Source organism: Pelodiscus sinensis, chromosome 25, assembly GCF_052426305.1.
Source record: "Pelodiscus sinensis isolate ZL-2025 chromosome 25, ASM5242630v1, whole genome shotgun sequence".
NCBI lineage: Eukaryota > Metazoa > Chordata > Testudines > Trionychidae > Pelodiscus > Pelodiscus sinensis.
In genome coordinates, this window is record NC_143076.1 from 5,590,521 (window position 1) to 5,616,044 (window position 25,524).

The 25,524-nt window shown below is 51.5% G+C and overlaps 2 protein-coding genes across 3 annotated transcripts; one reads left to right on the plus strand and one right to left on the minus strand.

The window, feature by feature from the left end:
- Nucleotides 1-1,933: 1,933 nt before the first annotated feature.
- Nucleotides 1,934-18,697, minus strand: ACAD8 (acyl-CoA dehydrogenase family member 8). Its single transcript, XM_075909382.2, has 11 exons — nucleotides 18,535-18,697; nucleotides 15,118-15,218; nucleotides 14,533-14,702; nucleotides 11,381-11,490; nucleotides 10,033-10,109; nucleotides 9,204-9,341; nucleotides 7,309-7,444; nucleotides 7,116-7,213; nucleotides 6,233-6,385; nucleotides 5,155-5,257; nucleotides 1,934-3,223 (listed from the first exon to the last, which is right to left on the minus strand). Exons 1-11 carry the CDS (start codon nucleotides 18,632-18,634, stop codon nucleotides 3,171-3,173), a joined length of 1,239 nt encoding a protein of 412 aa, XP_075765497.2. The 5' UTR covers nucleotides 18,635-18,697; the 3' UTR covers nucleotides 1,934-3,170.
- A 148-nt stretch (nucleotides 18,698-18,845) lies between these two features.
- On the plus strand, nucleotides 18,846-25,329 carry THYN1 (thymocyte nuclear protein 1). Of its 2 annotated transcripts, XM_075909391.2 has the most exons (9): nucleotides 19,668-19,802; nucleotides 20,285-20,368; nucleotides 21,554-21,749; nucleotides 22,056-22,227; nucleotides 22,734-22,802; nucleotides 23,851-23,943; nucleotides 24,306-24,401; nucleotides 24,845-24,995; nucleotides 25,109-25,329. In XM_075909391.2, the coding sequence occupies exons 2-9, from the start codon at nucleotides 20,326-20,328 to the stop codon at nucleotides 25,150-25,152; spliced, it is 864 nt and encodes a 287-aa protein (XP_075765506.2). In that variant the 5' UTR covers nucleotides 19,668-19,802; nucleotides 20,285-20,325; the 3' UTR covers nucleotides 25,153-25,329. The 2 variants fall into 2 exon arrangements, with proteins under 2 accessions (XP_075765507.2, XP_075765506.2); XM_075909392.2 differs by lacking the exons at nucleotides 19,668-19,802; nucleotides 22,056-22,227 and adding an exon at nucleotides 18,846-18,992 and having other exon boundaries at nucleotides 21,554-21,774.
- Nucleotides 25,330-25,524: the final 195 nt, after the last annotated feature.

The following is a 25,524-nucleotide window of genomic DNA, read 5'->3' on the forward strand; positions in this document are numbered from 1 at the left end:
ACTGTGACGGTGGATTGTAGCGTTAAATACACCTGCCTCCACCTCCCCACAAAAGCCTGCAGAAGCGAAGAGTGAGGGGGGATTTGAGAGCAGCCTTCAACTTCCTGAAGGGAGGTTCCAAAGAGGATGGAGAGAGGCTGTTCTCAGTAGTGACGGATGGCAGAACAAGGAGCAATGGGCTCAAGTTACAGTGGGGGAGGTCTAGGTTGGATATTAGGAAAAACTATTTCCCTAGGAGGGTGGTGAAGCACTGGGATGGGTTCCCTCGGGAGGGGGTGGAGTCTCCATCCCTAGAGGTGTTTAAGTCTCGGCTTGACAAAGCCCTGGCTGGGTTGATTTAGTTGAGATTGGTCCTGCCTAGAGCAGGGGGCTGGACTTGACCTTCTGAGGTCTCTATGGTTCCCCAAGCCATGGCTTTGTCTACACTCCATATCTTTTAGTGATACGGCTGTTTTATTAAGTCAGTCAGCATAGGCATTGTTTGTTGGTACTTTAGTTAACAAAATCCTTCCACCCACACAGAACAGCATTCATGCTGTCAACAGGACAGTGTTCCTGCTGCCAACACGCTGTTTACACTGAAGCTTGCAGAAACAAAACTTTTGTCTTGGGACTGGTGCATGTGTGAGTGTGTGTGTGTGGGGGGGGTGTGTTAGCACCTCTAAATGACAAAAGTTTTGGCAATTGCCAGTGTAGGCATACCACTAGATGTAGATCAATGCAGTTTACACAGGTGCTGAAGCCTGCAGGGTAACAACCTTCTTGCTATAGGCAGCTAAGCTAGATTCAAGTTATTTATATCACAGCCCCACATTGAGCCAAATACATAAATTTGAGTTTGCAGAGCACTTAGGCCCAAACAAGCCAATGAAAGGGAGATAAGACATCGCAGGCTCTGTGGCTGGCTTCCACAGTGCTTGACAAATATTTAGAGAGGCCCAAACAAGGCTTCTTTACAGAAAATTGATTTTTTTTAAAAAATTAACAGGGCAGTAGTCATCTGTTTACCCAAGCATTAAGTAGTCAGTTTGGATTTTAGCTTTTACGAATCCAGTCTGCAAAGATTAGTGCCTGTGGAGCGAGTTACCACACTGCTGAAGTGTGCAGATGGAACAAGTGTGCCACTACTGCTAAGTGACACTGTCAAAACAATTAGGTCTTGACTACCATGTTGTAAACCAGAGATGGGGAACCTAAGGCCCGGGGTTCCGATGCAGCCCCTGGCTTCCCTGGCTCCAGCCCCCAAGGCTTAGGGCCCCCCCTCCCCACAGCACTGGGGAGCCCCTGTGGGTGCTTCAGCTCCCTCCCCCACTCTGGGGCTGGAGCACACAAAATCTTCTCACTTGTGTGCAGCTCCCGACTGATTTTTCTAAGTCAGCGGCCCGTGAACCCAAAAAGGTTCCCCACCCGTTGTAAACTAAGCAAAGACAAATCCAGAACAGTTAATGCTTTGGTGTGACAATCCTTTCCTCCCCATTCTCCACCTGGAAGGATCTGTTACTTCACCTTTTATACTGTAAGATGAACACACAAGTTACTGCACTCCCTTTAAATTGGGGGGTGCGTAAGGGGAGAATCTCCCATGTCCACCTTAGTCATTTTTTGTGATAGGCACTGAAAAAGGAATGTGCCCAATGATTAAAGCCAGGAATAGAAAGTAAGCTCTCTGCCATTACCTCTTTATCATGTCACTTCCCTGCTCTATGCCTCAGTTTACCAATCTGTCAAATGAGTATGTCGGTCACTTACCGCCCCTTTCTGGTGGGTAGTTGGTAAATCACTTTAAAGGACCCTAGAAATGCATGTTATTACTAACCGTTAGGGTTTTCCATTAAACAAGTTGATTCTATCAACTAAAGGGAATATGCTCCAATTAAAGAACAAGAATGCTGCAGAAAGAGTGAATGACCGGAACTGATGAAATCCCCCCTAGTGATTTTACTCCCATAGCTTTATTGGTTCTGACACTGAGCGGGGGAGAAAAAGTAAAACTGATCAAAACTCTGGCGCTGCTCCTATTATACATTGCTGGGTAGAGGTAATTGGGGGGTAAGGAAGATCTCAGGTTCTCTTTTGCGAGGTTTGTATTTTTCATCTATCCCCTGAATCTCATTACCCAGGATTCATGGGCAGCGAATGCCTTCCTAACTGCCAGCCTGCCCCCCCCCCCACACACTCCGCCCCCTCCTCCCCATCGCCACTCCCCTTGGGCTGTCTGGGATTGAGCCCCTCCAAGTCTGGGACCAGGCTGTCAGCTCTCCAGGGGCTGAGGAGGCTGAAGCCGGGTGCCACCTGCTCTCCCTCTTCCCCGTACTTTGGCTGGGGTCAGATGCCACTCACCTTTCCCTTCTGTACTTGGGGGGGTGGGTAGTTGGCTCCCACAGGGCTCTGGACAGCAGGGGCAGGTCTGGGGTCTTGCCTCCCCCAGATCTAGAGTCACTCGCTGCTCATGCCAGGATTCATAATGCAAATGAAAACACTGGTTGAGACAGGCTCAAGAGCCAGTTTCATTAGGTAAGAGAACTCACAAAATGAGAGGCAGCGATGCTTCAGATGAGCACCAGGCATGCCCCATCCCCTTCCCGGGGCTTAATTTCACTTTGGAACAATTCACAAACACAATCTTTCCAAGCTGCTGTGCTGCAGCAGCCATAAAGTAAGGATGAAAACAAGGCAACAGGTTCTCCCTATGATTCAGAAGAGTCACCTTACTGAGTCATAAAAGAGAGAGCATGCATGTGCACAATTCTGCCTGAAATTGCCTCCACTCCACACCAGCCTTTGAAACACCTCAGGGAAGGGGAAGGGCTGTCTAGATCCCCCCCTATTTTAATCAGTCCTGATACAAAGGTAGACTGGATGAAACCACAGGTCTAGTGCTCCTGTCTGTGAAGGGGCAAGGCACCAGCAATGGCCCACGATCAGGACACAGGGGCAAAAGCTTTCCTCCATGTCTGATTTTTATCTCCAGTGTCCTTGAGACCAGGCAAGTACCTGCAGCTCTGCCAATCACCACATACAGCTGGGCTGCATTCAGCTGTCCTTAGGATCAGAAAAAGTCAAGAGAGTTTCCACTGGTCCATTCCCATCTCCCACTTGCAGGGAGAATCTACGGACACAGGAGCAGTAGACAAATGGAGTGCGGCAAGGCTAGAGACCAGATCCTGATTTCATTCCTGTAACAGACTCCTGGCCACAATCATCCTCATCACCTCATTGGTACCTGCAGCAGGACAAAGACAGGGAGACAGAGACAGACACCCATCATTTAAGGGCTTGTCTACACGGGCGAGTTACTGCGCTGAAACCTTCTTGCTCAGGGGGATAAAGAACTCACATTCCCGAGCAAAGCAAATTTCAGTGCAGTCCTTTGCCACTGGCGACGGGCTTCCATGAGGAGCATCGTTCCAGCCCTGGAAATGGTGCACACAGAGCGCTGGGAGAACTCTGCTGTCACCACTCTGCTGTGGGAATGTGCTGCTGGAGCAGCGCTTTAATGCTGCAGTTATAGACAAAACCTACGTGAGGCTGAATTCACATGCAAAAACACCAGGACTGAAGCCCACAACACAGCAGTATACAGCCGGCAGAGTAATTATTCCAGGTCTCCACCCAGCCTGAGATCAGGAAAGCACTGCAAATCCGTGGACGTCTGCTCTATATCTGTAGATATCCACCGCTTATTTTCGCAGATACAAATTCTGCACACATGCAGGGCTCTAGAGATGGGAAAACCAGATGGGATTGGACGTCTACAGTATGGAAGAGATTCCTCTCAAGGATGAAAGGAGTTCTGGGCATTAGTGGGCACAGAGAAGGTAAGGCGTAGATGCCTGGGGAAAGACCACTCATTACGGGGACACCAAACACTCTTTCCTCCATGGACATTCAAAGGATTTTGGGGCACTGAGCACCTAGCAGAATTGGGGACATATTAAAAGGCCAGAGTTTCTGCTTTACCTACTGCTTCACACACATCGTATCAGAGAGCACAAAGGAGCATAGCAGGGGACAGCCAAGACCATGTGCTTTCCAGGAACTCTAATTCCAGGTGAAGGGAGTTAAAGAACAGCCGGAACAACAATTAAGAGGCTGAATTACCACTAAAAGAGCAATACTTACAGCTTGGCTTTGCGAAGGGGAATATTACCACAAACCTCTCTACAAGGATCTGAAGGTGGAGCAGCATGCAGAGTGAGAGGAACTGTTTAGGATTCAACTATGGGTGTCAGAAGGGGGTAAAAGGATGAAATTAAACAAAGGCACCTTTAGGGGGAGGGGCTGAGGAGCCCCTTCCCTCTGCTGAGGCCCATTAAACTATCAGTTTTTCCAGGGAGGTGGTGGCAGCTCCTTCAACTGAATCAGGTGGAGCAAGAGTGAACAAGATGCTAAAACATATACTGCAGAGAGCAATCCTGCACATGGATCTAATTGGTCTTTTCTGTCTTCCACTGGGTTGGAAATACATAATGGGCTACACAAATTTGCTATAGCCCAGTGCAGGGATGTTATATTTAGTTTAATCAACGAATCGACCAGTCGATGGAATTTCCATTGACTAGCCAATAAGCGGGGAAGCCACAGCGGGGTTAGGTAACTCCGGCAGGCTCGTGATACATTTAAAAGGCTGAAGCGCAGCAGGGGGGACCCAACGCAAGCCAGGACAGCTGATTCCTGGCTCGCGCTGGATCCTCCCATCTGCGCTTCTGCTTTTTAAATGTATTAAGAGCCTGTTGGCTCTTAATACATTTAAAAAGCAGAGGCACAGCATCCTGGGACCGAGTGTGAGCCAGGAACCAGCTGATTCCTGGCTCGTGCCCGGTCCCCGCTACCCCCCTGCTTTCCCTGCCCCCCGTGGAGACGGTGCTGCGGGGAACTGGCTTTTAAGCTAGCTCCCCCCACTTGCTACCTCTGATAGATGCAGTGGGGGGCGGAGGGGAGAAGCAACTAGTCGAGGGACCAGTTGACTATCCGATAAGCATAAGCTGTCGCTTACATCCCTAGCCTGGTGAACTCAGATCCCCTGCATGGTTTTGCTGTCAAATGGGAGACCTAAAGCACAGCATGAAAGAAGTGGAGTTTGCGAGTCCCTATTCTACAGTGGAAAGTGCAGCCAAGGTCACAGCCAGTTTTGTTAGCAATACCCCAGGTTACCTTCCAAGATCTGGTGGACTCGGATATCTCTCATGAACTGCTGCACAGCATAATCCTTCAGGTACCCATAGCCCCCATGCATCTGCAGGGCCTGGTTGCATATCTGAGGAGAAGACAGCATGCTGGTCAGACACAGAGTGAAGTGACTTGCCCAGGGTCACACTGCAAGTAAGTGGCAGAGCTAGGACTTAGACCCTAGGGATCTGGACTAAGTCTATGCTCTAACCATAAAACCACATTCCCAGGCAGAAATGGAATTGGAATCCTGGAGCTCTTCTGTTCTAACCACTATTTGCCATATTTCTAGACATGCCATTTTAAACGAAAGGTGTCAGCTTAAAAGGAATGCTGTCGTGCACAAACTCATAAGGGTGCATTTGAATTCCCCTCAACCAAGACGGTTTCTGCTGCATTTCTGAGTCTAGATACAAAATTAAAATGCAAAACCACCATCTAGTGGCCAGCTAGGAGAATAGCTCTCTATTAAAAATGGTACCAAGCCTACATAGAATTAATACTGGGTGTGAGATGCACCACAATGGCAACATACATCCAGGGAACTAATGACAGGATAATACAGTGGTAATTCCAAAATATGACTAAGCCAAGACAATTCCTAGCTGAGGTCCGTTTTTGTTTAATGAACTGGTCTTCTGTAATTGCATTAGAGTACCCCAGCCACTCCCAATGGCACCTGCTAACCAGGAATTAATAGCACGTAGTGGACACCATGGCTGGCACACAGTACCTCAGGAGCTGAAATCACCCAAATGAAATGTTTTACTCTGCTCTGCCGGAGCCCCCAGGCTCCAAGACGCAGCAATGGCATTGTTGCATAGGAAGACTGCCCAGGGAGGACAGTGGCCTACAGGGAGTTGAGACTGCAGCCCCCATTTGTGCCAAAATTGTGGCCCATGAAAGGAGCCCCACAACTAGGTTTTTGGCCCATCAAACATGCTCAGGACTGGGGCCCAACAGACCGAAGAGCGGTCCTGATGCCCCACGCAGCGCCAGGCACTAGCCGGAGACGCTAAACGGCTCAGATTGCGATACCCCTGCAGAGATTTGGAAGACCTACTGTGAAGCACTCGTCAGTAGCAAAGAGTTTGGCCATGGCGCACAGGGCGATGGCGTCCTCCCGCTCCTCCTGCAGCGCCTGCGCCGCATTCCGTACCATGAGCCGGGCCGCCACCAGGAGCGTCGCCATCTCAGCCAGCCTGAACTGGAGGTACTGCCCGGAAGGAAATAAGACAGCACGTGAGGGGCCAGGTTAATCCAGAGGCTCACTGGGGTCCTGCTGCAGGGCGAGTCCCGACCCCTCAGTTGGGGCCCTGTCAGCGGCAGATTTGGGGCAGGGCGAGCGGGGCGGCTGCCCCGGGCCCCGTGCTTGCAGAAGCCCCGCGCATGCGCCGTGTCAAAGGGGGGGGCCCCGTGAAATTGTGCTGCCCGGGGCCCTGCGGTGCTCTCATCTGCCCCTGGGCCCTGTCGTGCATCCCACACCCCATCCTTTTCCCCTCAAGCACCATCCCCCAAATACCTCTCACTCCCCTAAGCTACTCCCCCACGCTGTCCTGGCAAGGCCCCCATCTGTTCATTTCCTCTTCAGGGAACTTTCTAGGAAGGACTTCCCTTCACACGAAGCTCAAGCCTCTCTGATGCTGCCCCAACTCCCTAATTCCTCTCTCAATCTCTATACTTTCCTCCACCTCCTTCTGGAGCATTTGTCTCTCTTCGTTCCTAAGGCCAACAAATAATGACCGGGAACTGTTTTTCGCACGAGGAGAGAAAGCCCCCTCCCCTTACCGCCACTCAAACCTCTCCCGGGAGGAGATGCTCTAGAAGAGGGTGTGAGAACCCTCTTGGTGCGTCAGGCAAGATGTGGGAGCGCTGGCTACTTGTTTATGCAACAGCCCAAGGGGTGCAGCGGTGGAAAGAGCCTCGCTTGAGGACAGAAAAGTCACCTGGTTACTGGCGAGGGGTTCCCCAAACTGTTTGCGGATGGTGAGATGCTCCTGGGCCAGGAGGACAGAGGCATGAGCAGCTCCTAGAGAACAAGACGCTGGCGGGGAAAGCCAGGGGCACAGAGTGACTATTACTTGACTAACAGAGAGGTGACCACTGGCCCCCTCCCTTCCTCCTTGCTGCCATGCTTACCAATGTTGATCCTCCCTCCATTCAGGCCCTTCATGGCAATGTTGAAGCCCTGCCCTTCTGCGCCTAGCCGGTTGGCGACAGGAACAGCACAGTCCTCAAAGATCACGGCCCGCGTTGGCTGGGAGTTCCAACCCACCTGGGGAAGGCAGGAGTATCTCACAGACTGTCTGGAGGCCTGGGACTTTCAGCTCCCCACGAGAGAAAATACCTCATGTGACCTACCAGTCATAATGCCATAATCTGCTGGATCTGTAAAGTTTAGTTTGGTGTGTGTATCAGTCTCGTATGTAAAGTTGGAAAGGTGCAGTATGGGATGGTTTATGGTTTTAAATGTGCAAATGAAAACCATCAAGGGTGCTTCCCTCAATGTCTTGATGATCACCTCTAAACAGCCCCCTTTGTCCTTTAAGTCTGAGCAGAGGTTGGTCTCCAGCATACATGTGAGCATCCCAAGTAATTTTCCATAGAAGGCGGGGGAAAGAACTTGAAGTTCCTGCCCAAAGTGGAATCTATAAAACAATGGGAAGCGAGCTGTCCCTTTGTCTTTGTCACTCCCAAGATGCTGAACCAGAGACCCCAGGGAAAACAAACAAACAGCTCTTCCCTGGCTTAGAGGTTTAGCCGAAATAAGAACCGTTTTAGGGGAAGCTTGTAAAAAGTGATAGAACAAGCTATGCATTTTTTGTTATTTTGAATTTTTTTGAATATTTTTGAATGTTGTTATTTTGAATACTTTGCTCTGTTTTCACTTACAACCACGCAAACCCTACTGCTTGCACTTAATAAAATCACTTTCATTTACTATGAAGCCCAGCATAAGTAACTGTTACCTGGGGGAGCAATCCGTGTGTACATCCTCCTTTCGTTGTTAAAGGGGATTTACCTGAACAGCTTATTTGGGGTTCTGACCCCATTAGGGGGTTGGGTTCCTGGAAGCTGGGCCCAAAACGACATTCTCCTCAGACCTGAAAAGATTTAGTGTCTGCCTTGCTCTTCAGGGCGGGCAATGATCTCAGCTCTGTGCCTTGGCTGGTGGCCCCCAGGTGAGCTGGCCCAGCAGGACAAGGTGGTGAGAAGCCACAGAGATCAAGCAGGCGAGTGGCAATGGCTTTGCTGGCACACCAGGAAGCAGTCCCAAGGGCTCTACTGTGACTGGTCCCCATCACACTACCTCTCCGGCCTTTCTGAACGAAAGGGTTGCACGTGCATTGCCCCGTTCAGCTGGATTTTGACAGTAACTTTCAGGACAGTGGAGGTGACCCAGTTTTAGTTTGTTGGATTTGTATTCCAGACACCTGGGTTCAAATCACTTGGGTCATGGTGCCGTGGTCTTCAAAGCTCTGGCATGCCCATGCAAAGCACCACATAGTTTGGGGGTCTCGGCTCAGGAGAGAACCCATGTCTAGCTTAGCCAGAGGATTGGGACTGAGCCGAGCGATGCTGCTGGCGAGAGAGTCAAAGCTCTTGCGCCTGTGAAGCTGCGGAGGGGCCTGTCTGCACCATGCCTTACCCTGACTGGTTTGGGAAGCTCTTAAACCTCACAAGCAACTCAATCCCCGCGCAACAGACGTGCAAATGTCTAGAGAAAAAGTGCAGCCCCAACGAATCTATATCTGCGGCAGGCTTGGCAGACCTGCAGATCAAAGCCTTCCACCCAGCCGCATAGCGGACACAGCACAAGGTTTCCCTGCACCGAACGCCCTCAACTCTGCCCCATGTCAGGACACTGGATTATCTGGGGCTATGGTGCAGTGAGGATCGCAGACTAGGACGGTCCAGCTTGCCCAGGACTGGTCTGGTGGGCCTGTTATCTGATCAGACAGGGGCTCACTAATGGCCTGCTCCAGCTTGGCCCGACTCTGCTGTGTTCCCCACCTCGACCGTGTGTATCTCACCTTCCTCTCTTTCTTGCCAAAGCTGAGCCCTGGAGTTCCTTTCTCCAGCACCAGGCAGGAGATGCCCTTGGGGCCAGAGCCTCCCGTGCGACACATGACCACATACACATCGGTGTCGCCACCACCACTGATGAAGGCCTGGCAAGGGGCAGAGGAAATGAGACACCATTAGCATGTAGGGAAAGCCAGCCAAGCTTGGGAAGGAGGGGAGACGCTTCACTCGGCACCACGTGCAGAAAGGCAATTCGGAGTCTTGTGCATTGATCTGAGGGCAGAGAGGAGTCACTGAATGGAGGGTGAGGGGATCAAAGCGCTGGAGGAGGAGGGCAGGGAGAGGAGAGACAAGCAAACAGAACCAAGAGGGGGCTTGAGGGACTGTGAAATCCAAGCTGAACAGATGCAGCCTGGCAAATTGGGGCGGGATAACCACCTCCAAGTACTGGTAGTTAGGGTGGAGGAATTCCAGGGAGAGGAATCCTTCAGGATGCTCTGAGGGGACAGTGATAGGAGCAGCGGCAGGAAGTTCAGGAAAAGAAAACTTTAAGCTGAGCATCCGGGAGACCTTCCCCACGGTGCGATTTAACGGGCAGCGGAACAGCGTCCCCAAGCGAAGGGGCGGATGCTCCACCACCATGGGACATTTACGAACAGAAGTGAACAAAGCCGTTGGAATGAGCAACTGGAGAGCATGTGACCTAAGGGGCCGTCTCCAGTGCCACAAGCCGAGGGGAAAAGGCAGAGATGCGGTGAGGAAGGGAGGGAGATGTGGTGAAGACCCTGTCCCACATGCAGCGTGCCTGGCGGGTTTCGAGGTGAGAAAAGCTGGTACCTTGGAACCGTTAAGGATGTAGGTGTCGCCTTTCCTCTTGGCTGATGTTATTAAGGAAGCTGCATCACTTCCACTTCCTGTCAGTGGGGAAGGAAAGGAACCAATGAGATGGCAAAGCTGCCTCTTTCCTCTACAGGTTGTGTGTTCACTTGCAAGGATGTGTCAGACTCAGGGCCAGGTACATCCCTGGAATCAGAGTGTGAAACTCCAACTGACCTCAATGGGGGCTGTGTCCCCTTGCTACAGAGCTGAATTTGTCCCCAGTGCCAAGCAATCCAAAGCAGGATGGTCAATCATGTCATCATGCACTGAGGAAAATATTATGATGTGCACCAGTATGCAGACGATGTGGGACATCACCTCCAGAGTGGTGCACATGACAAAACTGGTTCTGCACATGGACGATTTGTGGCAGGGGTGCGACTGAGGGGCTTGGAGTGTGGGAGGAGGCTCAGGATTGGGGCAGAGATGGGGCTGGCTGGGGGCGCAGGCTCTGATATGAAGCTGGGGCTGAGGCGAGCTGGCACAGAGGGCTGGGGGGTAGGCTCTGGGCTGAGGATGAGGGGTTTCAGATATAGGCTCTCCCAGGAGAGAGGGCTCCCCCAGCTGTTTCTTACCACACAGCTGCAGACCAGGTGAGAGGCACCTTTCTGGTACTCTGGTGGGGTTGGGTTAGCCTGAGGTAAAGGCACCTGTCTCCTGGCCGCAGCAAGTCCATACTGAGGCCGGTGGGGAGCAAGCTCCTCTTCCCTCAGCCATAGCAGCTCCATGTTGGGGTCAACGGGGCAGGGGTGGCGCTCTGCGCTGGGGGAGAGGCATCTCTCCGTGTGGCAGCCCTGAACCCCTGCGCAATGCTTGTTAGGCAGCTGTACAGCTTACAGGGAATTTAGAGATCCTGGCTGCCCATGGCTTTCAACAAGAGAGCTCAGCTCTGCATGGCTGTATTTATCAAAGTGCCCTAAACAGAGTCACCCTCTTACCTCAGTATTTCTCCATTTTGTTTAACCAGCCTTGGAAACTGGAGCTGCAAGCCAGTCAAAGGGGGTCCAGATTTGTTGCATAGTCTGCTGATCCCCGTGTTGAATCCCACACCCGACCAAGGCACCTTTTCTAGCTTCTGCTCACTTCGCTCAGTGAATCCCAGCACTTATCCCACCATTGCTAAATGCATCACCCTTGGTACAGACACCCCAAAGCACAAGCCACGTGGAGCACTGGACAGCTCAGAGCAACAGAGATGGCGTTTCACTTCCAGACCCTTGGAACTTGTGCGAGCGAGAGTGACTGACACAACAATGCTGGGACGCAGGACAGCAAGGGGATAGAATGATTGGTACACGAAGCTCACCCGGCTCAGTCAGGCAGTAGGAGGCTAGCTTCTCCATGCTACACAGCGATGGACAGAACTTGTGTCTCAGCTCCTCGCTCCCAAAGGTGTCAATCATCCAAGCACACATGCTGCACCAGGAGAGAAGGGGCGGGGTTATAATGCCTGTGCACAAGCACAGCCCTAGGAAGGATGATCACAGAATGCTCAGGCTGTGGGTGTGGAGGTTTGGATGTTGTCAGTCTCTTCTGGAACTAATCTAACCTAGCCTGGAAGACAGACACTTCCCCGCACTGAAACTGAATGAAGCAACCATGTGCCATCAGGACTGGCTCAGGGCCTCAACCTTCATAAATCATCTTGGAATCAGCACACAGGGCTGAGACAGCTGCATTCTAGTCTTAACTCTGCCACCGACTCAGTGCAAGGCCTGGGGCAAGTCACTGCGTCTTTGTACATCTTAGCACCTGTAACAAGGGTATGGAGATAATTATATTAGTATGAATATTGCAGCAGTACCTAATAGTCCCAATCATGGACCAGAACCACTATCTTGAACAGTTGGGTATCATCTTCAATTTTGCCACCTCACTGTTTACCCCTTTGTCTAGATCAGTGGTCCCCAACCTTTTTGGGTGGTGGGCGCTGCGCGGGGCTGCTGGGCCACCCAGGGGCGGGACTGGGCCACCTGGGGGCAGGGCCACCCGGGGGAGGGGCTGCGCATAGGCCGCGCACCCGGGGGTGGGGCCAGGGACGGCTCTAGGTGTTTTGCTGCCCCAAGCAAAACATTTTTTGGCCGCCCCCCCAGGACAGGCACGGAGGAGGAAAGCGCCCCTTTCTCTTTGACTCCCACCACACTCTCCGGCCAAACCCAGCCTACGTCCTGTCTCCCCTCCATACATATCCCTGTCCACACACATCCCGACTCCCCGCCCCCCATGCACGCACGGAACCCAATTTCCACCTTCTCTCCCCTCCCAGGCAAACCCAACCTCTCAGTGACTGGACCCAGTCCACCCCTCTTCTCTCCCCCACCTGATCTACCCTGTACCCTCTTCCCTCCCAGCCAGACCAGATCCCGACCAGACCCAGTTTGCTCCCCTCTCCCACCTCCCCCCAATGATCGAATTCCGTCTCCTTTCCCTCTCCCCACCAAATCCTTGTGTCCCCTCCCCACAGCACGCGCGGAAATGTCGGAGCACTCTGGGGGAGAGGTGAAAAGTGTCACGGGTCCCCCTACTTCCCTTTCTCTGCAGCTGTACACAACTTTCCCCGATGTGAAACGGGGCGCCACAAGCGCCCCTCCCCTGCAAGAGGAGAGAGAGGAGCCGCCAGGCCAGGGCTCGCCTGCAGCCCCTGCAAGGGATTCTGTGGCCAGCAGCTCCCAGGGGGGCTGCGGAAGTGCGGAGGGGCCGGCGTGGTAGTGCAGCTGGCTGGCAGCCCTGTACAAACACCTGGGAGCAGGAGCGAGGCAGAGCGCTGGGTGGGGCGCTGCCTGCGCCAGGGTCCAAGCTCCTCGTGGAGCAGGGGGAGGGTCTCCCGAGCTCTCCTGGAGCTGATTAGACAAGAGGCCGGAGGGAAAGAGATAGATGGGGGGAGGAGCTGAAATCAACAACAAGCGGCGCGGCAGCACATAAATGCCCCGGCACGGTGGGGCAGCGCTAGGTGGGTGCACATAAATGCCCCGGCGAGCGCCATGGCGCCCGCGGGCACCATGTTGGGGACCACTGCTCTAGATCATTTATAAATAATTTGAACAGAATTGGTCTCAGTACAGACCTTTGGGGGACCCCACTAGTTACCTCTCTCCACTCGGGAAACTTACCATTTATTCCTACCCTTTGTTTCCTGTCTTTTAACCAGTTATCAGTCCATGAAAGGACCTTCCCTCTTATCCCATGATCACTAAACAGAACCCAAGAGCTCCCAGCTTCCAGCCCTGTGCTCACATCAGTAGGCTAAAGTCCTTTTGTGAATGGGAATTAGGGATGCAAAAACTTCCTAACATAGTTAATGGGTTAAACAGTTTGTTTAACTGGATAACTACTGGCTGTGGACTCAAGAGCTGCTCTGGGCTTGGCCCATCATGGGTGGCGGAGGCTGCTCCAGCTCCATGAACTCAGGGCTTCTCTTACCTGCCATGGCCACGGTCCAGCGACTAGGCCACCGTAGATTAGCCAATAAGGCCAATAATAACTGGGTAACTGGTTAGCCATTTAACCTTTTACCTCCCTAATGGGAATGATTCCTTCTGGTGTCTGCGGAACTGCAGCCTGATCGCTAAGAGTAACCAACCATGTGCACACTAATAGTCCCTTACAAAATGAAATTCAATACCGACAAGAGCAAAGTACTGGACTTAGGAAGGAAAAAAGTCAAATGCATCATTACAAAAAGAGGACTAAAAGGGATCAAAAATTGACCACAAATAATGAGCGATACACTTGTAGAAAGGGCTAATATGTTAAGCTATGTTAAGAGGAGTGTTTTCTGTCGGAATGACAAGGCTTCAACTACAGTACCAAGTCCAGTTCTGGTGCCACAGTTAAGAAAAAAATATGGGAAAACTGGAAAGGATGCAGAGGAGAGCAATAAAAATTAGAGAAGATTTAGAAAACCTGATCTATAAGGAAAGCTAAAAGATCTGGGCATGTTTAACCTTGAAAAAAGCAGGCTGAGCAGGGAGCTGTTAGGAGTTTTCAAATATGTTAAGGAATGTTATAAAAAGGGTGGTGATCAATTGTCCTCTGTGTAGATCAACAAAGGTAGATCAACAAATATAGGCTTAGACTGGAGCATGGGAGATTTAGATTAGATATTACTGAAAAAATTCTAACCATAAGGATAGCTAAGTAAGGGTGGCAATATCCTGACCCTCCTAAAAAACCCTGTGATCCCCCCCAAACTCTCTTTTGGGTCAGGACCTCCAATTTGAGAAGTGCAGGTTTCCCTCGTGAAGTCTGGATAGTATAGGCTAAAAGCACACAAAAGGCCAGGTTTCACACAAGGGCACTAGATTTCACAGCCTGTGACACGTTTTGCATGACTGTGAATTTGGTAGGTCCTTATCTATAATCAATGGCGAGGTGACAGGAGGAAGAGCCCCAGCATTCTTAGCAAGTGTTGTTCAGCAAGACTAACCACCGATGCTTAGCCAGTTGTCCCACACTCACTTATGGATGCTCAAGTAGGCAGTGGTGCTGGCACATCCTGTTGACAAAGCCTCAAAGATGATGGAGGTATCGAGCCGTGACAATCCCGAGCCACCTACATCGGGTTTCACATAGATCCCACCAAATCCCAGCTGGGCTGCCTTCCGCATCGTCTCCACAGGGAATATCTCCTATGGGAGGCACAAAGGGGGAAAAAAGGCATCACAGGAGACCAAGGGTGAGATGAGCTTCTGGTGATAATGAGCCCTGAAGGCGGGTTCTGAACTTCCACAGAGTTTAAGTGGGCAGGTCGGCAGCTAGACAGTCTGGGGAGCAAACGAAGGTTTCAGACTTGTCCTGCTGCCTATGTGGGTCACTGACGGCAGCTTGGTGCCAACTGCATCAGCATCTCTACAGGGTCTCTTTCCCCCTCAGAATTGAGGGGGAGGAGCCACTGAGGACAACACTATCCTCAGGGGTAAGGGGTATATTGGGGGAAAAAAAGAAATCACGAGTCTTTCAATGCAGGCAAGACGCTCCTGAGGGAGGAGGAGGGGTAGGCTGAAGGATCCCTTTTGTGGGCAGGCAGCTGGCCTCTGCTCTCACCTTTTCATCCCATTCTACCATGTGAGGGGCCATCTCCTTGGCAGCAAAGTCGAAGGCGACCTTTTGGAACTCCTTCTGCTCCTCTGTCAGGCCTGTGGAGGCTGGAAAAGCAGGAGAGAAGCAGATTCTTTCAGGGGATGGGGAAGGAGGCTGCAAACCTTTCACTTCCTTCATATCCAGGACAAATATGAAACATTGTGGGTAATTATTAATAGTCCAATATCTCTTAGCCCTCTTACCTACACTGTCCAACTGTGTATTGCAGGCATCAGCCATGCATTCATCAATGCAGAACAAATGCCTCAGCTTACTGCTATGAGGCAGTGGACTAGCACAGGGAGGCACTGCCTTCTGGCAAAACAAAACCAAGGTCTTGATCTCTTGTAGTCATTGGGCATGAACTGCAATGCATAACGAAAGCTGTGTGTGTGGACCTTTACTGGTGTTTTATGATCCATAAAGGCAGCCTTGATATACTACAGCAGTGGTCTCCAACCTTTTTACACCCAAGATCACTTTTTAAATCTCAGAACAGGCGAAGATCTACCGCCCCACCCCTTCCTTGAAGCCCCGCCCTCTCTATCCTCCTCCTGTCCATCACTTGCTATCCCCAACCCTTACTTACACACTCTGATAAAGTTTATTTTTAAATTATGCGATACATACAATTAAAATCACGTGTTTATAGTTATGAAATGAATGGTCTGTTTTTTATTCATGCTATTTAAATCTAAAATGAAGCATTTATAATTATACATTTTGTGGGGAGGAGTACTGTGGCTGGGGGCAGGGGAGAGGGAACAGGGTGCTGGGAGGGCAGAGGACATGATTCTGCAGCAGGGGACAGAGTGACAGTGGGGACAGAGTTCGGGGAGTGGGGACGGGAATGGGGACAGAATTCAGGGAGTGGGGACAGGGGAGTGGGGACAGTTCTGTAGCTGGGGACAGAGTTCGGGGAGTGGGGACAGGAATGGGGACAGCATTCTGTAGCTGAGGACAGGGGAGTGGGGACAAGGGAGTGGGATGCCAGTGGAGGCAGAGAGTCCCCTACATCTCCCTCCTCCCAGCATTCCCCCCCTCCCCCGGAAACCAGCGTGTGCCTGCCCCGGGGCCGACACCCCCCAGGGAAGCCCTGTGCGCGCACCTGCCCAGGCGGCCGACCCCCCACCCGCGCAGGGAAGCCCCGCGTGTGCCTGCCCCAGGGCCAACCCCCCCGTGCAGTAAAGCCTCGTGCACGCGCGCGCCTGCCCAGGCGGCCGACCCCCCTACCTGCGCCGGGAAGCCCCGGGGCCAAACCCCAGCGTGCCGGAAGCCGACACTACCTCCGTCTTCTCTGGAGGTAAGTAGTGGGGCTTCTGGGGGGTGGGAGGGAAATGGGGGCGGGGCTTACAGGACGCCTCGCGAGCAACTGGTCGAGGCCGCGAGATCGACCAGTAGCTCGGGAGCGACCGGTTGGTGACCACGGTACTACAGGGTCAGATGAGTTGTTAGTTTGCTTGGGTGTTTCCCTTTCCTCTCTATTAGAAAGACCTCTTTTTGGTTTCTTTGATTTTCTGGAGAGCTCACCAGAGATTTGGGGAGATTAGCTTCACAACAGAGCAAAAGTGCAAACAACTCCAGCTTTCCTGTAAAACCTGGTCTACAAGGGTGGCGAGGGTGTGGGAATGAACACATTTAATCCACTAATATGAGCCCCAAGCATAGAGGTGTTGCACTGTTGCAATTCACATCTATGATTTACCAGGGAAAGTCATGTGTGCAAGTGTGAGACTTTAGAGATCCTGTACTGATTCAAAAACATCCTTGAGAGGACAAGGAGTGTAGAGTCACACACAGTTTAGAGCTCTTTATTTTTGTTATCATTAAACAGAACACAAACAGCCAAAGCAAACAGCCAAAGAATTTCAAATAGAGCTAAGCTCCATTTCCCCTTTCCCACTCAGTTATAACCCATGTTTCAGAATCCTGCAATGGAATTATTAACCCCCCGGGTCCTTCAGAGTCTTCTAGCAAAAACTGGGAAGTTGAGAATTGATATTTCTCATTTTAAAATCCGGATTTGTAATCAATTTCAGAGACCCCACAAACTAGGATCAGGGCCTACTTTGCTAAACGCTGTACAAACGCAGAAAGAGTCCATGCAGTGGAGAGCTTGCACGCTAATCGTTATAAAATAAAATAAACCAGAAAACAAATTAAAACAAACTTTAGGACCATTCCCACATGCCATATCGCATCAGGAAAAGCTATAACTAGGGATGTGAAGGACCAGTCAACTATCCGATAAGCAAAAGCTTATTGGATAGTTGATTAATTGCTTCCCTCCCCTTGCTGCCTCTCTCAGAAAGAGGCAACAAGGGGGGGGAAGAGGGGGTACTTCAAAGCCGCAGCTTGAACCCTGGGGCAGACCCTGGGCTCCACGGGTGCTGCTGCTTTGAAACAGCATGTGTAGCCTGGGGCCAGCTGGTGTATCCCTAGGCTGCACAAGGCGTTTCAAAGCAGCAGCTTTGGACTCCCCTGCTGACCCCAGGCTCCGTGTAGTGCTGCCTCTCTGAAACGCCGCAGGTAGCCCGGCAAAAGGCTCCTTGCGGCGTTCCAAAGCAGCAGTGCCGCATGAAGCCCAGGATCAGCTGACCCCAGGCTCCATGCAGCACTTTCGCTACACTTCAAAGGCAGAGGCTCCCTATCAACTAATCGAATAGTCAATGCAAAATGCATCAACTACTCAATTAGTCAATATTTAACATTGTTAGTTATAAGCAAAACATATTCCCCTTTTGCAGTGCACATTTAGAGACCCTATAACACTTCTTGAAAAAGTAGACATCGGAATCCCAATGCCTGGGCTAAAAGCTCAAGTGCACAATTATGTTCTGCTTCACGAAATTCCTAGAATCACAAGGTTGGAAGGGACTGCAAAGATCATCAAGTCTACATGTTGTGTTAGTCTTTAAAGATTTTTTTTTTTTAAAGTTTATCCTGCACAGACTAACTCAGCTGCCCCCGAAGCCCCTCTTAGAGACGAAATTCTTCTTTGGTGCATGTCCTACAAGGTATCAAGGTGCTGGGCAAGTTGTTGAAACAGTACCCAGACACGAACTTGTCACTAGCTTCCCTATGTTAGCTCCTCCTAACATTCAGCCTAAATGTGACCTTTCTTAAATGCACTGCATCGCTGTCACTATTCGTACCTCCCCCCCTCCTTGGACCACCCTCAGCAACTCCTGCTGCTCCATCACGGTCAGAGGAAAGAGGCTCGGACCCAGCGCTCGCTATATGGCTACAACCTCTCACCCCCGATATTCCAGACGCGCCCATCCCCATCGCCTCTGGGCACCCCTGCTCCCTCCCCTCGCCCTTCTGCGCCGCCTGGCGCCGCGCACCCTGGGGGCTCGGCCCCTCTGCCCTGAGCCTTACGGTCAACGCAGGAGACGATCCTCCTGCGCCCCCAGACCTGGGGCCAGCCTGGGCTCCTCCACAGCTGGGCCCCTAGCCTGCCGCAGCCTCGCCAAGCCATGCCGCCCTGTGCAGGGTCCCTGCTCCGCGCCGCGCTCCCCTGCGGGACTTGTAGTCCGCACCCGCGGGCAGCCCGCGCAGGAGCCCTGGCTCAGGGAGGTGGCGGGACTACATCGCCCAGCGAGCACCGCGCGGGCAGGCCGCGGGATTCTGGGAGTTGTAGTCCCGCGCTCCCCTCCTCCCCGGGAGTGCGGCTCCCGCATTGGCCGCCGGGCAGGGGGCCGGTCTTAAAGGCACGGCGCGTTGGCATCGCCGTTATTGCCCGCCGACTCTAAGCGGGCGGAGCGGTGGGCACCGGAATCCGCCCCCGGGGAGTCAGCCGCGAGCCCCCGGCCCCCCCGCACAGAGAGGGGCTGCTGGTACGGGGGGGCCTGGCACCCGGGGGGGGCGGGGCTGGGAGCGGGCCCCAGGGCACCCGGGGGCGGGGCTGGGAGCGGGCCCCTGGGCACACGGGGGGGGGGGGGCGGGGCTGGGAGCGGGCCCCTGGGCACCCGGGGGGGGGCGGGGCTGGGAGCGGGCCTCTGGGCACCCGGGGGGGGGGGGGCGGGGCTGGGAGCGGGCCCCTGGGCACCCGGGGGGGGGCGGGGCTGGGAGCGGGCCCCTGGGCACCCGGGGGGGGGCGGGGCTGGGAGCGGGCCCCTGGGCACCCGGGGGTGGGGGGGCGGGGCTGGGAGCGGGCCCCTGGGCACACGGGGGGGGGGGGGGCGGGGCTGGGAGCGGGCCCCTGGGCACACGGGGGGGCGGGGCTGGGAGCGGGCCCCTGGGCACACGGGGGTGGGGGGGGGGGGCGGGGCTGGGAGCGGGCCCCTGGGCACACGGGGGGGGCGGGGCGGGGGGGGGAGGGGGGCCCTGGGCACCCTGGGCTGGGCCCCGGGGGGGGGGGGCGGGGCTGGGAGCGGGCCCCTGGGCACACGGGGGGGCGGGGCTGGGAGCGGGCCCCTGGGCACACGGGGGGGGCGGGGCTGGGAGCGGGCCCCTGGGCACACGGGGGGGCGGGGCTGGGAGCGGGCACCAGGGGTAGGAGATGGCTGGGGGGAAAGGGAAGGAGCCCTGGGAGGAGGGATGTGGGTTCAAGAGGAAGCTGGGCTGGGAGGGAGCTCGGGGAGCAAAGGGCTTTGTGGTTACCAGCAAAGTCGCGCGTTAGCCCCACCTCTGTGGACATGGACAAGGTTGGTGACATGGACACTTCTCTGCTGTGACTGCTCCCCTCCTCCCCCCACCACAATCTCACCTCACTAACCAGGTATCAGGTCAGTCCAACACCTACCACTGGAGGATACAAACCAGCCGGGTCCTGTCCTATGACCCATCCAGTCAGTGCATAGGACACCATGGCTTGCACCTAGAAGAGGGAGTGTTCTGCCCTTTTGCCAGCAGCCTCACAGCTGCTGTCCAGTGCAAAAGCAGAGAAGGTAGACACACAAAAAGACCATTTTCCCCCTCAAATCAATCGTCAAAGGATCCCAGATTGTCAAAGCCCAAAATATGTACACATTTCCATTGATAAGCCGTGGAATAACAACTGATTGGAGAGTCTTCACCCGTAATAGTATATTTCTGTGATTTATAATATATAACACAGTAGCCAACTTCTACTACTTTAAACTCTCTTAACATGAAGCAATAACGGCAACCTATGTCCCCCTCATAGGTGCTTCTGCTTGCAGAGAAACTAGTGCAAGGAAGCCAGAGATGTCTCGGCCAAGCAAAAAAAGAAGCAGAGCACCGCTGGCAGGTCTGTGCAGAAGTCTTAACCAGCTCGAAATCTGTAGCTTCTTGTCTGTTGGGTTTGCCTATTTGGGCATGGGTTCCACTTTATAGTGGACAGACGCTTATCCATACTTGCCTATTAGCTGCCCAGTTTTTGGTAGGCAAGGGTTTTGCAGATTGTGTGTTTCTCTCCTATGTATTGTTTGAGGGACCCATACAGGACTGACTGTTTTCTTACCTATATCGTAAGGCACAGTGATGTTTCCTTACAGCACAAGGATGTTAGGAGATTTATTTCATTAATATTTGTAAAGCATCCTTAATAAAGGCACTCAAATCAGAGTACTATATAGCATTGTTGTTATCATACTTGCTAGGATATAGAGAAGTTTTATCAAGTAATAAACTGTGCTAGAGGCAATGTGACTAAGTGGTTAGAAGTTGTATTCCCACTTCGGCTACTGACTTGCGTGAATTTGGACAAATCACCTTTTCTCTGTGCCTCTATTACCCTTTACTCTCTTACATACGTCTCAACAGAGTTAAGGGATTTGTCAGAATAGCACTGTATTTTGAAATAACCTCAAAATAAGCTACACAATTTGCACTACACAAACGGCATAGCTTTTTTTCAAGGTAAGGGTGCTGTGTAGACACACCCTTAGCTGCATGGTAATCAAGAGATTACAATTTTCAGGCTATTTCTTAGTATCTAGCACAGTGGGTCCCTGACCTCAGAGGCTTGTGTGTGCTGTAATACAGGAGATTAAAAAAAGTGCACTATGTATAACTTTTGTATGCTCACTAATGTCAGTTGAATGTTTCGAGGCCTGCACTTAGAGATAAACTAAGTACAAAATAATTCGGTAGTTGTATTAACTTGACTCAAACTGTCCTTAATGAAATACAATACAGTGGCTTTTCTGTATTTAAGCTACAGTATGAACAGAACCTTGGCAATAGTTAGATCATAGCTGTCCAACCAATAGTAAAAATTCCTGGTGTTTTACCCTGGAATACATTCTAAAAATGCTGGACATTTTTATAACTTATTTTAACTGCCTAAGCTAAGGAATGGGATCCACCAAACTTCTTTTTCTAGCCAAATACTGTTCCATATCAAGTCCACTGGGATATTAGTCAGGTGTTTACAGCATTGTCAGTTTAGGAAACCATGTGTTCTGATTTCTCCACTCCTGTTTGTTTGAAGAGAGGCCTGATGCTAAATTAGCCAAACACAAGCTACAGGAGGAGGAAGGATCCTCTATGCTTGCAGCTAACAAGAGGAGTTCAAAGCCCACGGGGAGCGGAACAGGAAAAGCAACGAAGAAGGCGGCCTGCCCTAGCATGCAGGGAAGCAAGCAAGCGTACAGCCACTGGCTCATGAAATCAGAGCCAGAGAGCAGGTTTGAGAAGGGAGTGGATGTGAAAGTAAGCACTGGATTGTTCTTACTATTGCTATCCCAGCTCCCCACCATATGTGCTCAGGGAGGGGGAGGAAGCTGTTTTATATCTAGAGGGCAAAGGTCTAAACTTTATGGATTGTGGGATCACAGGATTCAGGTCCTGTTCAACATGAAAATTACCTGATTTCTTTCTTTCACAACACACTCACTCTCAGAGTACACACAGATTTCAGTCTCTTCCAGACCTAGAAAAATCCTTAAGACGTGTCTGGCATGGCTTATGTGTGGAATTCAATGTACGTACAGGTTGAAACTCTTAACCAGGATTCTCTGGTCCAGCAACATCCATGGTCCAGCATGGATGTTGAAGGACCAGAGTCCCAGTGGAGGGCCAGCGGCTGAGATGGCTGCAGGGCCGGCAAGGCTGTGGGCTGCCCGGAGCGAGCTGACGGTGGGGCCATCCAGTGCATGGCAGCAGGTCTGTCCAGTGGGGTTGGGAGACCTGTGCGTGGTTGCCCAGTAGGGCTGGGAGCTGTGGTAGCTCAGTGGGCCATAGGGTCCTGGATCCACAGTGTGGCATGCACAGAGTTGACAGGGCAGCAGGGCCAGTAGGAGGTGAGGTGCTGGCCAAGCAGCAGGGGTTCTAGAAATTACCTCCCCATGTCCAGCAAAATCTCTCATCTGGGATCAGTCAGGTCCCGAGAGTGCCAGAACACGGAGGCCCAATCTGTACCTGCTAGGACTTTTAACTCATGGCAGTAGCAAGGAGCCTTTCCATTTCAGACCTGGTCCTTAGACTGCCAAAGCATTCCTTCTACAGCATAATTTACTTGAAACCAAGTAGGGAGAAAAGTTTTGGAAACCTGACTGTATGATGAATGATGCCCTAGAAATCACATTCAAGCACACAATAAGAAAAGCTTCTGTCCATGAAATCCCAATTATAATCAAGTCTAACCTCCTGTTTTTAATTTGATTGGGCAGTTCGGCATTGAAGAGTTAAAGACTCAGCCCAATCAGACAGCATGCTGGGATGGAGTCAGGAATTACCAGGTAAGGAGCAATGACTGAAGGCCTGGACTGCAAATGCAGCATTGCTGAAATATCACTATTGAAAAGTGTAAGAAAACAAAAATTAGCTTTTTGTATATGCCAAACTGCAGGCAAAATAGATGAGCTGTTCACCCGACCTGCTCCTATGCCCGAAATCTTCCCATGTGTACACTAAGCCAGTTGTTTCTGCTGCTGCACTTTGCTAAGAGCATGTATGTCTAATTATCTTGGGCAGTGGCTCCCAACCTTTTCAACCCCTTTTCAATCTATTACAATTTTATGGATCCCCCCAAACAATATAGCTTTGCCTGCAGCCTGCATGTCCCTCAGCCCACGCTGCTTCCCCAACCGCGGAAAGCAACATGGGTTGAAGGATGTGCTGGCTGTGAGAGGCTCCATACATTTATTTTAAATTCTATTTTAAAACTTTCCATAGACCCCCTACAGTACTGTCAGATCACAGGTTGATCTAGGGCTTTAAAAAAAGTCTCTCCAGACATATTCAGGCAGGCCAGACCTTTGGCAAGTCACCTGGTTTTTCTGTCTGGTTTCAAAAAGAAACAAACCCACCATCAAGCCTCATTTCTTGTCTTTCCCTTCCTCTTTTTTTCCAGAAAAGCTCCAGCTAACATGACTCCAGCAAAATTTTCCATTTTGGCGCACAGGAAAATCTAAGCACAGTTGTGTCTCTTTATAACCGAAACCAGCGTTGCTGCTTGTTCTATAATGGGGAACTTCAGACTCCTGCAGTTGCTGATTAAGGATGGTAGAACTGCTCAAGTCCAGTCTCCCTTATAACCACTAAGACCCTGGGGGTTTAGTCTGGCTTTCTTTCTGAACTGGGAGAATAAAACATTTTGACCTTTGTAGGAATGTTTGTATGAGCAGGTCTGAAGAACCAGTGACCTCTGCACTTCTATTTTTCTTTCCCTGTTTCATTAAGCAGCTAATGGGACAGGCTTTTGACACCTTCCTATAGCAGACAGTGTAGGCCCACTTTGTAGCTCAATTACAAAGTGGAGTGATCTCTTATCTAATCCTCTGACAGGCTCGGAACTTCATGAGAGACATGAAAGTTGGGCAAGAAGCATTTTTCTATCACAGTAACTGCAAAGAGCCTGGGATTGCTGGAATTATCAAGGTGAGAGCCTCTTTCTAGTCCTTGCCACAGTGAAATGCTTCACTGCTGCTCTGCTGGAAAGAGCAGCACATCAACTCTTCTCCTATCTTAGCCCCAGAGAAATGCAAGTGTAACCTAATGACTTGTTGTGAAGGGCCTTTGGCAGACCACCAGTGCTGACTTATGCCTTCCCTCTTCCCTAGTGGAAAGCACCAGTTTTGCAATCTCACTGGGTTCGTGAAGGAGTGTTTTCAGATAGGGCAATGGATTTGTTAGATTCATACCAGAGTCCAAATAGAATCCAGCCCATTGAGTTCCACACTGGTGGGAGTTAGCAGCAGCTCTGGTCTTACTTATGAGTAATTCTCACTTTTCATTTTTAGATTGTGAAGGAGGCTTACCCAGACCACACTCAGTTTGACAAAAAGGACCCCCACTATGATTCCTCCAGCACCAAGGCGAACCCCAAATGGTCAATGGTAATGTCTTCATGCTGGGCATGAAGTATTAGATGACCTCCGTGGTCTATCAATCAGAGCCCCTGTTTGAATCTGCTCCAGTTTGTCTCAGAGGGAATTCATTCCAGTTGTTTCCCTGCTCCTTTGCTCTCCCTTGGCCCGCCCATGCTGGAGGGTGCTGAGAGCCATATTCCCTAGAGATCTTTCCACTGCCCTTGAAAATTTCCAGCCCATGTAGTGCAGAGCTCAGGGGTTGGGAGAGGAAAATTATTTTGCACACCTTTAAGGCCCAAGTGGAGTTTACATGAGGGAGTGTTCATTCTTAAAGCACAACACTCCTGGAGGGAACTATGATGCCTCTAAAAAGGTCTTGTCCCCCAACAAGGCAATGGACTCCTTGCTCTGTCAGTAGTGCGTTTCTAACAACCATGCTCCCTCATGGCCCATCTCTCCCCACTCTCCAGGTGGATGTCCAGTTTGTGCGGATGACGAAACGCTTCATCCCCCTGTCTGAGCTGAAGGCTCACCACCAGGCGCACACAGCTTCGGGAGGCCCGCTGAAGGACATGACACTCTTCACCCGGCAGAGGCTCTCTGTCCAGCCCCTGACAGATGGTAAGAACTTCCCCCTACTGGGGAGGGGTCTTGAAAAATTCCGACAAAGAGAAAGCCCTTGCTTAGGATGCTAGTGTGTTCCACTTTTAACTTTTTCTTGCCTCTTCACCCAGAGGAATTTGAATTTGTCTTGAGCCTTGAAGAGAAGCCAAGTTAGAGACAGCACCAATTAAGGCTGAGAATGCCTCACCCTCCCGCCAGACCCTGACTCTCAAATATATATTCTCAAACCCAGCCACATGGAAGAACCTGCCAACAGACCCAAGGGAGATGTATATATTCGTTGTGTTTTGCAGCACCGTACTTATTTTTAAATAAAGCTTTTTAAAAACCAGTGATCTCTACTTTACTTTTTCAGAGATAGGGAAGAGTTTTGCCGTTCCTCTTCCCTACAAAGAGAACAAGAAAAGACCTTGCCTCTTGACTCCTTTACAAGAGGCAAAATACCCAAGGCTCCTTCCACTCTTCAGGGCAAACCTTTCTGTGTGTAGAGGGACAGAGCTCTCCCAAGAGCCAGGACACACATTTA